This window comes from Talpa occidentalis, unplaced genomic scaffold (genome assembly GCF_014898055.3).
Source record: "Talpa occidentalis isolate TD23 unplaced genomic scaffold, MPIMG_talOcc4v2.1 talOcc4.12, whole genome shotgun sequence".
Taxonomy (NCBI): domain Eukaryota; kingdom Metazoa; phylum Chordata; class Mammalia; order Eulipotyphla; family Talpidae; genus Talpa; species Talpa occidentalis.
Window position 1 is genome coordinate 40,912,639 of NW_023601212.1, and position 17,018 is coordinate 40,929,656.

Here is a 17,018-nt window from a genome sequence, read left to right on the forward strand (position 1 = left end):
TGTTGGACTATCCGTAGGACTATCCGTAGGACTATCCGTAGCCAGCCGTGGGCTCACCACCTCCCTTCTCTGTCCTGCCCTGCCCTGTCTCAGCACAGACCCTGGCAGGAGCCCTTTCACCCCCCACCCCCCACTGCTCCTGGAGTCACATTGAAAACCTGGCTCCATCACCAATTGGTGAATGACCTTGAGTAGGTGACCTTGCATCACAGGGTTCTAGTGCTTCCAATTGTAAGCTGGGGACAATGATACTTCCCACCTCATAGGGCAGCTGGGAGGAATCAATTAATTAATATACCTTAGCATGATATTGTCCACATTGACTATTAGGTACAAAATCTGCTGCACCCTCAGGAACTGAAATCAAGACCCAGGTCACAGGCCAAGTCTTCACCAGTAGGCATGCCACTCATTGGGAAGTAAGTATTAACTGAACACCTACTTCATGCTAAGCCTTGTGCTAGCTGTGTACTGTCACCTCTATTATTGCTTCTCATGTTCACTCTGATCCCCTTTTCCTATACATTCTTATCTCTACTTTTTCCCTGTGTTCTGGAATTATCATTGCAGACAATCCTCAGGTTTTAAAAATAAGTTAACTAAGACAGTCTATGAAACATAACAGACCCAAAATATCATCATTTCAACATGGAATCAGTACAGAAATATATTAAAGAGATGTAGGTTGAACTGTGTCCCTCGAAGAGACGTGTCGAAGGCCTAATCCCTGGCACTGTGACTGTGACCTCATTTGGAAATAGGGTCTTTGTAGATGTCATCAAGTTATGATGAAGTCAAACTCAATTCAAGTGGGCCCATATCCAATGCCTTAAATCCAATGGCTCATGTCCTTAGAGACACAGATACACAGGAGACGTGTGATGACAAAGCAGAGACTGGACTGATGTCTGCAGATTCAAAGGTGCCAGGATTGCCAGCACCTCAGAAGCTAAGAGAGAAGCATGAGAGTGATTCTTCCTTAGTGCTTTTAGAGGTGGTGGCATCCTGCTGACATCTTGATTTATTGGGCTTTCTGGTCTCTGGAACTGTGAGAGAGCAAATGTTTTTTTTAAAGGTGCCCAATCTGTGGTACTTTGTTTCAGTAAAGAAATATGGCCCATGTGGAACTCCTACCATTACAACAGTCAAGATAGAATTTGAGTTTCCTAAGGAAATGGTGGTAATGGCAACTCACATTCATGGCTCAACTTTTCCTATTAATGACTTAAGTTTCCTATTTCAGCATTAAGTTTGCTAACTTTAAATGAGAAGACTTAATAACGTATTTATCAAAGGATGTGAGGGCCTCCCTGGTGGCACAGCGGTTGAGCCCTGGGTTGCGAAGCTGCCCGCAGCCTCTGCAGCGCCGGTTCGATCCCCGGCTGCTCCCCGGCCACCAGAGGAGGGTCCCACATGGCGCGCAGACCTCTCCTGCCACCCGCTGCTCCCCTCAGCAGTGTACTTCGGTCCTTCTGCCTGCTCTGCTCTCTGCTCTGGCTCTGGTGAATTCTCTCACCCTCCCGCGCTTCTGACTGTACCCAGTGCTTGTATAAATAAATAAAAAAAAAATAAATCTTAAAAAAAAAAAAAAGGATGTGACAGTGAGGTACAATCACCAATTATAAGACGGTATTTCTAAAATTCCTGTCTTACTTTGAGGCAATTGTTCTTATTCATAAGAATAAAGGTAAAGGCATTTAGCTGTTAGAACCCTGAAATTCCAGAGGTCTCTTTCAGGAGGGTTTAGAAACCACAGACTAAAGTTGGGGCCCTTCCTATGCAGTTTTTGAGCTTCCAGGCCAAGGAACTGGGTTTTGGTGGGTTTGTCTGGACCAAGCCTAGTCCTGGGAGACCAAGTCACTGGCCTGGATTTTGGATTCATTTAGAAAGCTGCAGATCACCTGCTTTCTTAGCAGAGGTACTGCAGGACAGCGTCAGCTCTTCTTCAGTCAGACAGCTTTCTTGGCTTCCTTTCCTCAAACGTTTCACAAATGCTGGCCTTGAAACTGGATTCTTCAAGTGGCAAATTTTCTTACGTCATCCACAAATTCAAGAGCAGGGTGCCCCATGACAAACCCTCTGTGAATATCCCTCATGGCTTTCTGGGTCTCCCCCTCATTATGAACTGAACTATGTCCTCACCAAAATTCATATGTTGAAGCCCTAGCCCCAGTAACTCAGAACATGATTGCATTTGGGGATAGGACCTTGAAAGAGGTAATTTAATTAAAATGAAGTTATCTGGGTGTGTCCTAATCCTAGCCCCATAGAACTGAGGTCCTTATAGAACAGCAGTCTGCCCAGAGGGAAGACCACGTGCACACACAAGAAGAAGATAACATCTATAAGCCAAGGAACAAGGTCTCCTCAGGAAGCCAGCCCTGCCGATACCTTGATCTCCTGTGACAAAATAAATGTGTACCGTTTAAAGAACTCAGCCTGTGCGATTTCATTATGATAGCCCTGGTAAACCAATACATTCTCCCCATTCCACATGAAGTTCAATTCCTAAATGACTCTTTCATAAAATTTTCTTTGGTTTTCCACCAAACAAATTCTTCCCTGACCTGTACAGCTATTACAGATTCCATATAATTAATACCTGTTGTTTTTGAGCAACTTTAAAATTAACTAGTTACATCTCTGATTTAAAAAAATGGATATTATTCATTCATACTTTGCAGAAAAATGTCACAAAGTTTAAAAAAAACTCTGCAATCCTCTAATTTTCACAGCTCCAAATACAGCTTACACTTCTTAATATTTTATTTTAAAATAGGATCATATATTATGTATCTTGTTTTTTTTCCCTCTGAAAAGTAAATTTCAAACATCCTTCCATATTGGTAGCAACCCTGTTATTTTTCCTGGCTGCATAATATTCTACTGTATAGTCAAGTGTCAAGTAATAATGTGGATGTATTTTGTGAAATGTATCACTAGGTGATTTAGTCATTGTGGAAATAAAGAAAGTGATTACACAAACCTAGATGGTAGAGCCTACCCCACCTCTAGGCTGGATGATATAGCCTGTTGGGAGCTTCATACATGAAGTTCAACAGAAAAGTTGTTAGGTGATACATTTCATTAATCATCTCCCTCTTGATCGGCATGAATATTGTTTCTGGCTTTTATTTGTTCAAGTGCCAGAAACAATGCTGCTAAGAAGAGGCTGGTACACAGCTCTTGTGCACACATAAAGAAATGCTTTTGGCATGGAAATGTTAGGACTAAGAGTGTGAACATTTGTAATTATAATGCCAGCCATACACCAGAAGTGCTACAAATTACATTCCTATCAACTGCGTATGAGAATACCCATTTCCCCACATACTTGCTAACACTGGGTAGCATCACTTTCTTATCTTTTCCAGGATGATTAATTAAAATAGTATCTTTCTGTATCTAAGAGCAGGTACTCAATCTAATCCATAAAGGAGATACTTACATGGGTACTCCATTTCTTTTTCAGTACCTGGCGTTTAATAAACGTGGTATAAACAAAAAAGTTTGCCCATCAAAATACTACAAAGCAGATTGTAAAGAACGGAAGGAACTGGATTGGGAAGATACATGGGGCAGACAACTGATCAAATGCGCAGAATATTGAGGGTGTGCTTTGATTCTTAAAATTTGCAGGAAGGAGATAAAAGACAGATCTACAAGTGGAACTAGGATTACTTCATCATTATAAGGGAAAGCGTGTTTTGGCTAGAAATTAAAAATGCAAATTAAAAGAAGCTTTGAGGTATCATTATAGACCAACTGAACTGGGAGAGGAAATTAAGTGGGTAATGCGCAATGGCCGGGGTGGGGAATCTGAACAAATGCATATTTGGCAGGTTTATAAATGGGTTCAATGATTTTGAAACTCAAAATGGCTCTGTGAATAATGAGTTGAAAAGCTGTTCATATCTTTGATCCTATAATTATCCCCAAGGAAATACGCCCTAAGGGTGGGGGGGAGTAATTGTACATAAATGTTCACAGCAGTGCTCCTTGTCAGGGCAAAAATTGGAAACAACTCAAACACCATGTACTAGAGCTATCGTTAAATAAACTATAGTGCAGCCCTCCTTATGGTGTATGGGATGCAATGGAAATTCTGCAGTAAGGTTATAAACTGGGGTTGAGTAAAAAAAAAAAAAGCATAAAATTGTTGGTGTCTGTGTAATTAGAAACACATGTATATCCCTCCCTCCCCTCCTCCCACCCTTCACCATCCTTTCTTCTTCTAAGCTCTGGCCGCAGTTCTGCCATCTGCCTAAATGCCTTCTCCCCTCAAATTCGTGTGTTATTTCCTGTGCCTAGATATTCTCTCACTGACTCTTTCATTATTGGAATTTTAAAAAACCCATTTCAAAAGAGAATATATTCTCTTTGGAGAACGCCACAGTCTTCATCACAGGAGTGAGCAGGAAAAGAGTCAACGTCTTCCCCCTCCCACCTCACACTCTATCCTTTGTGAGAACCAGGTGGCAGCCTCCATTGCGCTCTCCACCATGGGGCACCCCCACTGCCACCCACCCTTCAGTCCTCAGCCTCAGTGTCCCTCCCTCTGATTACACCTTGCTTTTTCAGAGCTGACCAAACCTGAGCAACCTCCCCTGAAATGCCACGCATCGCATGTCCATTTGTGCCATTATCTATTTAATATCTATTTCCTGCACTGAACTCCAGGTAGAGATTTGGTTTCTGCTTTGTTCACAGTTCAGCAAGCTATTCTAAGTGCCTGGTGTGGATGATTTAGTTGAACCCAGGCAACAATATTAAAATACAGGCACTATTGTTATCCCCACAATCATGTCACCTGTCCCAGGACACGCAGGTGACAAAAGGCAGAGTCAAGACCCAAGTTCAAGTAGCCTGGCTCCCAAGTCCACGCCCCTGTTTCTTGGATCAATGCTGATAATCCATCACAAGGCTGCAGGAGAGGCGACTCACCCACAGAGGCGATATCGGCCAGTTGATCCTCGGCCTCCTCCGGGTTGAGCAGGTCAGTCTTGCTTTTCTTTATGGTGGCTCTCCGCAGAGCTCCAACAATGGAAACATGGCAAGAGAAACAGACGTTACCCTTTTTGCAATAATGATTACCCCACAGAGTGTGTCTGTGGTGCCAGGTGCTTAACCAGGCACCTTGTATGTGCGGTTGTATCTTTAACCATCACGACAATCTGGTTATTTGGGAGGGCACAGTGTAGTCATCTCACAGGTGTATAGACTGGGGATTAACATGCTTTTGTCCAAGTGGTAAAGACAAGAATCAAGATCTGTTTTTTTTTTTTTTCTGACATTCTGATATTTATTGAAATTAAGTACAGAGATCAGAAAATGTTTCAACACAGATAAACTGGGTCATTTTGGTTTTGTTATAATGAATTTAATTTTCAAGTTCTGTTCTGTCTGACTCAAAGTGTGTGCTCACTATTTCCCCTCTGGAAGCACTGGGACTGGATTTATAGTGACTCCTCGGAAAACAATCCATCCCTTGACCTCCAGCATAAGTCTTAGCAGTCTGGGGCCATGCATGCCCTCTCCTAATACTTAGCTTCTACACACCAAGAGCTTGCTTGGGGACAATGAGTTCAGAAACTTCAAATAAAGTGATTTACATACCCCCATGGCAAATCTCTTCTCTCCAAAATACTAAAATTCACTTTATCCCCTTATGGGATAGAGTCCCAGTTCTTTTTCTTTCTTCTCATTCATGGTATTTTCAATCAAAAGCCTTTGCTCTGTTTAGCCGAATTTCAAACATGTGAGACAACTCTCCCTTACAGACAGCTGAATTCTTGGTGGTGTTAAATAATTTATTTTTTAATTCAGTGAACAGTACTGACCTGTGCTGGACACAGTTCTAGGCATTCTGTGTGCAGTAATTAATATCTTACTCATAAATAATCCAAAGAGATAAGTGTTACTATCATGCCCATTTTGCAGGAGAGAAAAATGTAAGCATAGGCAGAAGAGGGGCACATGGTGAACACAGAAAGGGTAGACCAGAAGACGTAAGTCCTGAAGTTGCAGAGGTCCTGAAATTCCTTGAGGAGGCAGATTCCTGCAACCCTTTATATCTTCCTGGGCCTGACCTGGTCTTTCGTTTGTTCTTAGCCATACCTGGGCCCTGAATATCCGTCCCCTGAGATCCCTTAGAAACTGTGCACCCTGTTCCCCCAGCAATGACTGAACTGATTTCTTTTGGGACACTCCCCTCCCACCTTCTCTAGCCAGGTTTGGAGCAGTTACCATCAAAGGGATGCCTCTGATCCCCATCAGTTTCATCCTCGGCAAGGATCACCTCCTCTGTGGATGAAGAGGACAGAGTTAAGCAATGGCATCTGAAAGATTCTTCTGGATGGGTTCCCTTGAACCAGAAAGGAGAAGCTCTCAGCTACCTCCACTCTCCCTTTGCTGATGGGGACACTCAATCAGTCAGAAGTGCATTGCTCAATGAGTTTCTGACTCCTAGCCCCACTTCAGCAATAGTAGTAATGGCCAACATCATTCCCACCTCCCTCAAAGGAAAAACCAACATCCTTACTGTAGCCTATATGGCCTTGCCTGATCTGAACCCATCACCCCGCTGTCCTCTTTCCCTCCCATGCTCTCCTCACTCACTCTGCTCCAGCCACACTGACTTCCTTGCTATTATTACTCTGCTCCTACAATAAGGCCTTTGCATTTGACTTCCCTGCTGCCTGGAATGCACTCCTAGTAGACAACCACAGACTTCCTTTTTCATTCCATTCAGGTCTCGCTCAGATGTCACCTCCTCAGAGAGACTCCCTCTGATTACCCCATCTCCAATTGTTTTCTGCTCCTAACTCTGCTTTATGTTTCTTAGCATTATATGTTTGTTTATTTCTGTCTCTTCACTAGAATACAGGAATCCATGTGGGCAGGGATTTGACCTGATCTGTTCATTCGCATATCTTCAGTGCCTAGAATGGTGCTTGGCACAAAGCAGGTGTTTCCTGAATAAGTGAACAAATAAACATATGCCTGTCTGTTAGGCACCATTCTTCCTAAATCTGGATTACAGTATAGAATACAGTATAGAAACTATTAGGTGAATACTCAAATGATGAGGTGTGTATGTAGGTATGTAACAGTCAAGGAAACTGAGGCACAGAGGTGAGATGCACTGCTAGGAGGTGGAAGACTGGGGTATAACCTAACATATAGTTTTAGAGCTCTTTACCATTATGTCATGTCTTTTGGCTTTATCCCAATGAATTCATCATACTCTGGATTCCTGCTGCCAAAGATTGGGATGACCAGCCAGATCCTCTTCCTCCTCTCATAATGGCCCTCCCTTTACCTATCTCCAAACTGTATATAGGCTGTGGCCTGGGATTTCTATTACTGGGCCCCATAATAAAAGAGTCTCACCTGCTTTTGAGATCCACTCCATGTACCCATTGAGTTCTCTTTCAATCTGCTGCTGCCTCCTCAGCTTTAGAAAAGCCCGCCGATTCTCCACCCGCTCCCTTTCTTTGGCAAACTCCCTGCAGAAACACAAAAAAGCTGGATCTGGTGGTTTCAGAAATTTTAGGGAGTCTCTGTGTGTATGTATATGTGTGTTTGGGGGCTTCAGAAGGGCAGTGGATTTCAACAAGAGAATTCAGATCTTCTGGGAGAAGACTGAACATTATAGGAGTGATAGGTATCTCTGCCAGCTTCCCACATTTTCCAACAAATATACCCTGGTAGAAAAAAAGTAAAGCCAAAAAACTATGCCATGCCAACCACTGTTGGCTATATACTCCACTTTTACTCTACTCTCATTCTCTGTATTCATGGCTAAAAATTGTTTTCAGTCTTCCTAACCAAAGAGACATAAGTAAAAATTTCTGCAGAAGCCTTCATTTGCTGATTAGGTCCCATCTCTTCCTGTTTCTCTTCTTTCTTTTCCTGTCTGGAACATAGGATGGCCATCTTGTGAGCACATGACAGTCATCTTGAGGCCACGAGGTGTCAATGAGATTGAAAGCATCTGATAAGAGTGCCAGAATGAAAAACTAGAAGCATCTGGGGTTCCTTATGGTACCACGGAACCACCATACCATGTCCAAGACTTCTTATATTGAGAAAAATGAAAACCTGTTTATGATTAAACAACAACAAAAAATCTTGGGAGTAGGGGGCAATGTGTGTCATGAAAATATATGTCAGACTGTATGCAATGATTTTATATTTGGAAAATAGGAGAGTGTGGAAACCTAACTTTTTAAAAAATGTAAATTATAGAAATTAAGGCTCTATAGGTGAGTTGTGAATCTAGAAAATTTGGGAAAACCTTCTGAATGAGAGGTGTGTATCAGAAAGATGTTTCCTTTCCCTTAGGGAATAGATAGCATAATGCCATGGGCACAGGCTGGTGAATTGAGGTTAGACTAGATTTTAGTCCCGATGAGTCCCTTCCCTGGGTGCCCTTAACAGTGGCACCTATGAATCAAAGCCTTCAAATAATGGTGGCTAACTCAAACAAAGGAAGAGGACTGTGCTCTGCCTGGAGAATGAAAATAAAGTTTTATTGCCTTTCCCTGGGAAGAATATGTGACAGGTAGTGTGATAGAGAGAGCAGCAGAGACTTACCCTGACAGTACACCCAGTACAAGGTTCAGCATAAAAAAGGAGCCAATGATGATGAGAGGGATGAAGTACAACCAGTTCCAAGTGTTCCCTGAGGCATCGTTGCTCTGTGGGAAGTGAAGCAGGAAATAAGGTGAGTGTAGAGAGGAACTCATATGGGGAAGGGGAGCTCTGGAAGCCTGGAGAGGAAAATGGAAGACACAGGATTGCCAGTGAGTGAAACTCCAGAGATACCATTAATAGGACAAAGTCTTCTCCTTACCATATAGTTTTTTTTTTTTTTTTTTAAAGATTTATTTATTTACACAAGCACTGGGTATAGTCAGAAGCGCGGCAGGGTGAGAGAATTCACCAGAGCCAGAGCGAAAGCAGAACAGGCAGAGTGACAAAGTATACTGCTGAGGGGAGCAGCGGGCGGCAGGAGAGGTCTGCGTGCCATGTGGGACCCTCACCCGGTGGCCGGGGATCGAACAGGCACTGCAGAGGCTGTGGGCAGCTTCGCAACTCAGCACTCAAAAGCTGCGCCACCGGGGAGGCCCACCATGTAGTTCTTAGACAACCTAGAAATCAGCATGAAACCTGGGGGGACTTCGCAGACCAGATTCCAGGAAGAGAAGGACAAGCAAAAGCCCATCCAAATGTAGCTATGAGCCCCTGGTTCCCTCCTTTTTCCCAGACACAGTCACACACTCCCTTAGAGAAGGCATATGATTGCAAGGTCTGACAAGCAAGTTAAACCATCAAGCCAGATTGCAGGGCAGTGTACCTTTTCTTCAATTGTCTCCTTCCCTTATTCTCAGCAACCCCAATGTCAACCATGAAAAATTCCCAGAAACACACAGCTATATTTTAAAAGGGGATGAAGTCCATAAATACGACATTCTTGTCTGATATAGAAAACAGAACACTGGCAAGAAGGAAGTAAAGGGAGGGGAGACTATCAATGGGAGGATGAGAGAGAGAGAGACCAAAGAACTTACAGGATATTTTCTGTGTGCCAAGGTTTCCTCTAAACACATCACCTATTAGCTTGTTTAGTTCTCATGATAGTCCTATATTATCATCATGTCTAACTTACAGCTGAGGAAATTGAGGATCAGAAAGACAGAAAGACAAAACAGTCAACCTGAAGTCATAGATCTATACAGTGATAGATATGGGATAGGAACCAGAGCCCTTGACCTTAACGTCTGTCGGGAGAAACCTCAACTTTAGAAGCCAGAGCACTGGGTTTGAGGGGAGGAGAGAAATCTTCCAATAGTTCATCAGTTCTGTGGCATCTAGAGAATGCTGGGTCTCCAGGTGTGGCTTTAAAAGCTCACCTTTAAAAATATAAACAATGCTGTTACTGTTATGCAAATGCTAAAATGATAAGGTCTGACACTACTAGGTGTTGGTGAGGCTGCAAGGAAATGGACGGGGGAAATGGTTGCTGTAACAAATAACTACAAACTGGGTGGCTCAAAACAACAGAAATATCTAGCCTCACAGTTCTGAATACCAGAAGTCCAAGATCAGGGTATCAAGCACAGTTGGTGCCTTCTGGGAGCTCTGATGAAGAATCTGTTCCATGCTTCTCCTCCTCCTTTGGAGGGTTTGCTGACAATCTTTGGAGTGTCTAGGCTTCTAGATAATCACCCTGACCTCTGCCTTCACCTTCACACAACTTTATCCCTGTGTGTCTATGTCTGTCTCTGTGGCCCAATTTCCCCTTTTTGTAAGGACACCAATCATACTGGATTAGGGCCCACCCTCATGACCTCATCTTGGTTAATTACTTCTGCAATGTCTTCATTTCCCAAATAAGATCACAGTCTGGGATTCTGGAGGTTAGGATGTTAATATATAAATTTTGGTGGTGGTGGGAACACACAATTCAACCCATAATATTTGGTTGGAAAATGGCTTGAGAATTTCTGCTAAGGTTAATCATGTATTATGATCTAGAAATTCCACTGCTGAGTTGTTACCCAACAGAAATGTGAACCTATGTATGGCAAAGGCATGTGCAAGAATATTCACAGGAGTGATCTTCATGATACACCAAACTAGAAACAACCCAAATCCTACCTGATGGGAAAGAGGATGAATAAATATATACTGTGCAAAGAAGTATTGCCGCCTGTCACATGAAACCTTAAAAAGTTAATGTAGAGCAAAGGAAGGCAAACAGAAAAGAGCACCTATGTAAGAGCTCACTTATGCAAAATACAAAAAGAACCAAAATAGGCAACCATGCTTGGGGTGCTGACAGGGCACCCTTGGTGGGGCAGTGATTAGGGAGAGGGCACTGGTAGCTTCTGGATCTGAGACATTTCTATATCCTCATCTGGGTGTTGGTTACATGGGCATGTTCAATTTGTGAAAATTCATCAAGCTCCTTCTCACTTTGATCTGTGGGATTTTCTGTAAGTCCACTTTACTTTAATTAAGATTTTTTCTTTTAAAGTTGACTTTACCTTAAAAAGGAAGGAAATTCATACACATCTTATAACATGGATGAATTTCAAAGATATTATGTAGTGAAACAAGTTGCCAAAAGACAAATACTGTATATGATTCCACTTTCTTTCCCCAGAGAAGTCAAATTCACAGTGAAAGAAAATAGGATGGTGGGCACCAGGGACTGGGGGAGGATCAGGAATATCAGTGTTAGACAGGGACAGTGTTTTAGCTTTGCAAGACAGAAAGAGTTCCAGAGATGGCCATATGGTGGTGTTAGTTGCACAACAATGTGAATGTACTTAATGCCAATGAACTGTACACCTAAAAATGGTCAAGATGGTATATTTTATGTTCTGTGTATTTTGCCACAATGAAAAATTGAAAATGAAATAAACAGAATAGCCAACTTCCATCATGGATATAATTCTGGGGACAGCAGACATGTGTCGGCAGATAGTCCATGTTCTTGTTCTAGTAAGCCCCAAATGTTCCCCATGTTTTGCTTCTGGAAGGTTCTGGAAGAAAACATGGAGTCAGCAGAACAGGACTGGACAGAAGGCAGGAGCGTCTTTGTACTTCTCGCCTGACATAGCAGTGGCTGAGGCCTCTCGTTCCCATTTCTTAGGGCTAAATATAGCCCAGAGAAAGAAAACCTGCTCTGGCCAACAGAAGGAAAAGTCAGGGCTGTTTCGGGAAGTAGACTTTGGAGAGTAACAGAGCAGTGGGGGGAGAGGGGGGGCTAAAGGAGACAGGACTGATGGGGAGGGAGGAGTTGAGGTCCCTTGAGGATGTGACACAGCAGCCCTCCACTTTAGACTGTCCATGTTCCAGCTCCCTAACAGGCACGGGAGCCCCCGGTCCCATGGCATGCTGCCCAGCATAGCAGACACCCATGGTTCCACATACTTGGCCTTCTTGAGCTCAATTAATTCTCCCATGAATTCCAAAAGGCAGTATGTTATCCTTCCCATTCTCCCAGGTGAGGAGACTGAGGCAGGGCAGGTAAAATTCCATGCCCAAAGTCCTGCTGTGGATTGCATTGTGTCTCCTTGAAGGATAGGCCTCCCCAAGATGTTCCCTGGACTGTCATGCTGACATGTAGATTATTTAAAGCTGAGAGCAGTTGAGGTCCTACAGGGCTTAAGAAAAGTAGCACCACTCCCTTAACTAGCTAAAAGAATAAAGACTGGAACTATTATCCAGATTCGTGGTTATCTCCAGAAACAACATTTCTGTTAGAGAAACCCATCTAAGTGGCAGGGCAAGTAGTGAGTTACAGAGCATCAGGTTTTTATTGGATGAAGCCACCTTCCTCTCTCCTTGTAGTCCCAGGCTCCACCCCATTCTTTAGCTCAGGATAAATACCCTCCTTTGGTCCCATTTACTTCAGAATTTACATCAATGTAGAGTCCCCATATGTATGCAATTAAACTTATTCTTTTCTCCTACCAATATGTCTGATGTTAATTTGATTGTTTGACTAGTCTGAGCAGGTAAGGAGAAATTTCTACTCTAACCCTACATGCCCCAAAAGATTTTGAGGTCCTACTCTTGGTACCTGTGAATGTGGGTCTTTGCAGCAGTCATCAAATTACGATGAAGTCATGAAGGTGGGCCCCAATCCAGTATGACCGGTGGCCCTCTAAGAAAGTGAAAACGCCAGGCAAAGACAGGGATATACCAGGAAAGGATGGCCATGGGACAACAGGGGCAGAGATTGGGAGGACACAGCTGTAAGCCATGGGATGACAGAGTGGACAGCCAGCACCAGAAAGGAAGAGGCAGGAAGGATTCTACCCAGAGTCTAGAGAAAGCACCACCCAGCAGCCAATAACCTTGATTATGGATTTCTGGCCATCACAACTGGGAGATTAGATATTTCTGTTGTTTAAAGTCACCTAGCTACAGTATTTTGTCATGGCAGTCACAGAAAATGAACACAGAACTACTAAAAGTTTAGTAGTTCCTGAACTACTAACATGGCAAAGGTATTCCCTGCCAAATTCATCACCACCTCTCACCTCCACCTCTCATCCACAATCACTCTACTCCAGCTTCATGGTCACCTTATAGAGCCTCAAATACCCCAAACCTTAGGGTCTTTTCATGTGCTGTTCCCCCTGTTTAGAATGCTTCCCTCAGATTCCTAGCTGGCTTTTCCCTCACCTCCATCAGGTCTTTGCTCAAATGTCTTTCCTGATGGCCCTTTACAGCTGCCCCCTTCATTTCTAATCCAATTTACTGCTCTGTTTTTTTCCCCTCGCTCTTCTCTTCTAACTTTTACTTATTTCTCCTGCTTCTGTCCATCTCCGGAGCTGGAATTTCCGTTTCACAGGGGGCAGGGACACTGTGTTTTGGGGTCCCTCCTATATTTCCTAGCATATGCCAGGTATTTATACAGTTCTCAATAAATGTTTTTTGAATGACTAAGTGGGAGGTGGGTCCAAGATCCATATGCCTTTGTCCTTAGCTCCAACTCTTGCTCCCACCTCCTTTTTGCTTTTCCCTTCCTGGGGACTGAGATTCTGCTATCTTATTTTAGAGACATTTGTTCTCTTTCAAATCTAGCTGAGATCATTCAATTACATGCTCTGAATCTAAAGGCTCACAGAGAAGTTGGCAGAGATTTAGGTGGTTTTTTGATTGGGAGTTGGGCTCTCCCCAAATGGTAAGCTCTCCATTTTTCTTGGGAGGAAAATGGGAAATATATTTTCCAAACAGGAAAACTGGTGTTTGTGTGGCTAGTTTATGATAGCAAAAAATGTGGGGGGTCCAAACTTTCTCTCCTAGGTTCTCATCTTCTCTGATAGTTCAGGTTAAGGAGGTTGCACACAAGTCTGGGTTTGAGGAGGTGGATGAGGGAGGGAAATTTGCTTGTTAATAATACAGGGTGGGCTGTGTGCTCAAGAGCACCCTGCCTTTCTTCCAAAGGTTCAAAGAGTTCCACTGCCTGGTATGCTATTTCTCACTAGTGCTGTCACTAAACATTTGTGGTGTAAGATGGGATGACCCTTTCCAACCCTCCTGTGATTGGCTGCAGGCCACGTGTAAGTGTTGGTCAATGAGGAATGAGTGGAAATACCTGTGTCACATTGGGACCAGAGCATTGAGCTGCCATGTGAAGCCTCCAGGGCTCTCTTTTCTTCGGGGACAGCAAGTGGCAATGCCCAGGTGGTGGCTGCTCTATGAGTTAGGTCAAAAGGGACTATGTGAAGCAGAGCCCTTTCTCCCCCATTGCCAACCTGCACTGGACATTTAGCATGAACAAGAAAAGACCTTTTTTGTTAAAATCTTAGAAAGTTTGGGGGATGTTTGTTACTGCTTAACCTAGCTTTCCTGAATACATCCTGGCATCTCCTTAGTTTGTTCCTTCATCTCCTTCAACTTCTTCTCAAATGTCACTTTCTCACTGACCTTTATACAGATCTCAAGAGACAAGTGGGGTGAGAGAAATCTATCCCTGATGGAGAAATTGCTGTCCCTTAAAGGTAAAGTTCAAAATGGCAATGAGCTAGTTAATTCCATTCGCTAAGCCTCTTCCTGGAGTCTAATTTCCCTCTGGTCTTAGCTTGGTTGATTCCTCCTCATTACTCAGCTTTAGCACTACTCTATCCCCTCTTAGAGAAGACTTATAGACCTGTTGATCAAAAGGACCTGTCCCACACTACGGCACAGCCAGACACACTTTCTTCCCAGCAGATTTTGCTCTCTTAATTATCTTGTCAATTTGCACATTTACTTGTTTGCAGATTGTCTTTGTTCCCTAAAATGTCAGTTCTTCAGGGCTCAGAACTTGGCACACGGTAGGAGCTTACTAAGCTCTGGTTACCTGGGTGAATGAACATAATCCCGAGGTCCTGGATAGTTTAAATAATATTACTAGTAATATAAGGAAATATAAATTATTCCAGGTTCAAATGCTCAGGCTGTTTTCCTAAGAATGGAGAAGCAGATGGGACAACTCCTGTGGCTTTAGTAGAGTCCTCTGATTCAATGAAACACCCCTCAATTCCTATAATCTCCACTCCCAGTGGATGGGGAAACAGGTCGAGAGAGATGATGAACTGGCCCAGCTCACACAGGGTGGGCCTTTACAACTGGGACCGCTGGGGCTAGACCTGTCATTCTGCCTTGCAACTGACTGACTTTCCCCCCCTACTTTACCCCTTTGCTGCACTTATGTAGTATTTTATGTTTATAATGATTGGTCTCTAGCAGCCTCAAATGAAGGGAAAATACTGATTCATCCCAGCACTGCCGGTACCTAGTGTGCAGCGTGGCGCCTGCCGCTTAGCAAGTGCTCGATAAATACTCATCAAACAAATTAATGGCTGAGTCCCAGTAAAATCCTTAAGTGCCTTCTGTTTTGTGGTTGATTTTTCTCTAATTTTTTGAGCATGGTTCATTCAAAAAAAGTATAAAGGATGTAAAAAAAAATACTCAGCTCAGGAAAATACCTACTTCCCCAGCACATGGGATAAATATGGGGTGGATTTGACTGTGAAATAGGCAAAACCCCCAGAGTGGCTATGACGGAGGTTTATGTCCTGGTGTACACCTCGCATAGGTCATGCAAAGCCTGTTCATTATTTTTTGTGGCCTCCTTCCCCTATTTGCTTTCAAAATTGTCCTGGTTTGGATGATAAATCATATGGCCTCTCTGCCTAGGAGGTTTCCTGTCACTTCCCTGATCTTATTCCTGTCACCTCCCCTTACTCACTATTCCTCTTCAGCCAAATGGGCTGCCTCAGTGCTCCTCGCAAACACTGGGAACACGCCTGCCTCACGGCCTTTGCAACTGGTTGTTCAGTTCCCCTGGGCTCCCTTCCTTGAAATACCTGTGTAACTTCCTCTCACCTCCCTCAGATCTTATTAGGACTGCCATCTCTCACCTTAATGATCCACAATCACTTACTTTACTACTTCAATTTTCTCCTGAGCTCTCATCAACTTTTTTTTTTTAAAAAAAGATTTATTTATTTGTTTATACAAGCACTGGGTACAGTCAGAAGCGTGGGAGGGTGAGAGAATTCACCAGAGCCAGAGTTGGGAGCAGAGCAGACAGATTGACGAAGTACACTGCTGAGGGGAGCAGCGGGCGAGACAGGAGAGGTCTGCGCACCATGTGGGCCCCTCACCGGCGTCCAGGGATCGAAATGACACTGCAGAGGCTGCAGGCAGCTTCGCAGCCCAGCGCTCAACCGCTGCGCCACCGGGGAAGCCCTCTTATCAACTTTTAAACTAGGGGTCAGCAAACTACACACAATGGGCTAGCCACCTTTTTGTGTGAATTATGGTTTTATTGGCACACAGCCACGCCCATTCATTTATGTGTTTTCTCTGCTGCTGCTTCTGTGTCATGACATCAGATTCAGAAGATGCAACTAAGACTTCATGGTCCACAAACCCTAAAATGTTTAAGATACTATCTGTCCTTCACATATATAAATGTAAACAAATGTCTCTTAATTATCCTGTAGATCACCTGCTTCCCTCTTAAAATGTCAAATTCCCCCCAAACAGGGATTTTTGTTTCTTCCCTTATCCTTGGTGCCTAGAAGAGTACCTGCATACAGCAGGTATTCAATGAATGCTTGTTGGATAAATGTGTGATTTAAAGTTCTCCAAAACCAACTGCTTTGATGTTGATCAACATGAACATTTACAAATGAAAAAGGGCTCAGCCAAAGCACAGTTCCAAACATTAGTGACCATTTGCTCAAGGACATGTACCTACAATCATAAATTAAAAAGTTTTGCCATATTCCTAGTTGACATTAACTAGGGAGAGAGGTGGAGGGGAGGTGAAGTGGGAAGAGAAAGAGGAAGAAAAGAAGGCAGAGGAGAGGGGAAGATTAACAAGAGAGAAAAAGAGGGAAAAAAGAAGAGGAGACTTAGGGAGAGATGGAGGGAGTAGAATGATTAATTCCCAGTGCGGGATTCTAAGCCTGACTTTGCCATCCTTGACTAGGGTACAT

The 17,018-nt window shown here is 43.4% G+C and overlaps 1 protein-coding gene across 3 annotated transcripts in view; it reads right to left on the minus strand.

Moving 5' to 3' along the window:
- The window catches only part of CACNA1A (calcium voltage-gated channel subunit alpha1 A), a 216,052-nt gene that overhangs the window by 84,815 nt on the left and 114,219 nt on the right, over positions 1 to 17,018 (minus strand). For 2 of the 3 annotated variants that reach the window (XM_037505963.2, XM_037505964.2), the window contains exons 7-10: positions 8,599 to 8,702; positions 7,393 to 7,508; positions 6,247 to 6,303; positions 4,945 to 5,034 (exon numbers count right to left, since the gene is read on the minus strand). In XM_037505963.2, coding sequence (XP_037361860.1) covers positions 4,945 to 5,034; positions 6,247 to 6,303; positions 7,393 to 7,508; positions 8,599 to 8,702 — 367 coding nt within the window. Of the gene's footprint in view, positions 1 to 4,944; positions 5,037 to 6,245; positions 6,304 to 7,392; positions 7,509 to 8,598; positions 8,703 to 17,018 lie in introns of all 3 variants that reach the window. The other variant, XM_054693304.1, reaches the window with a different exon arrangement.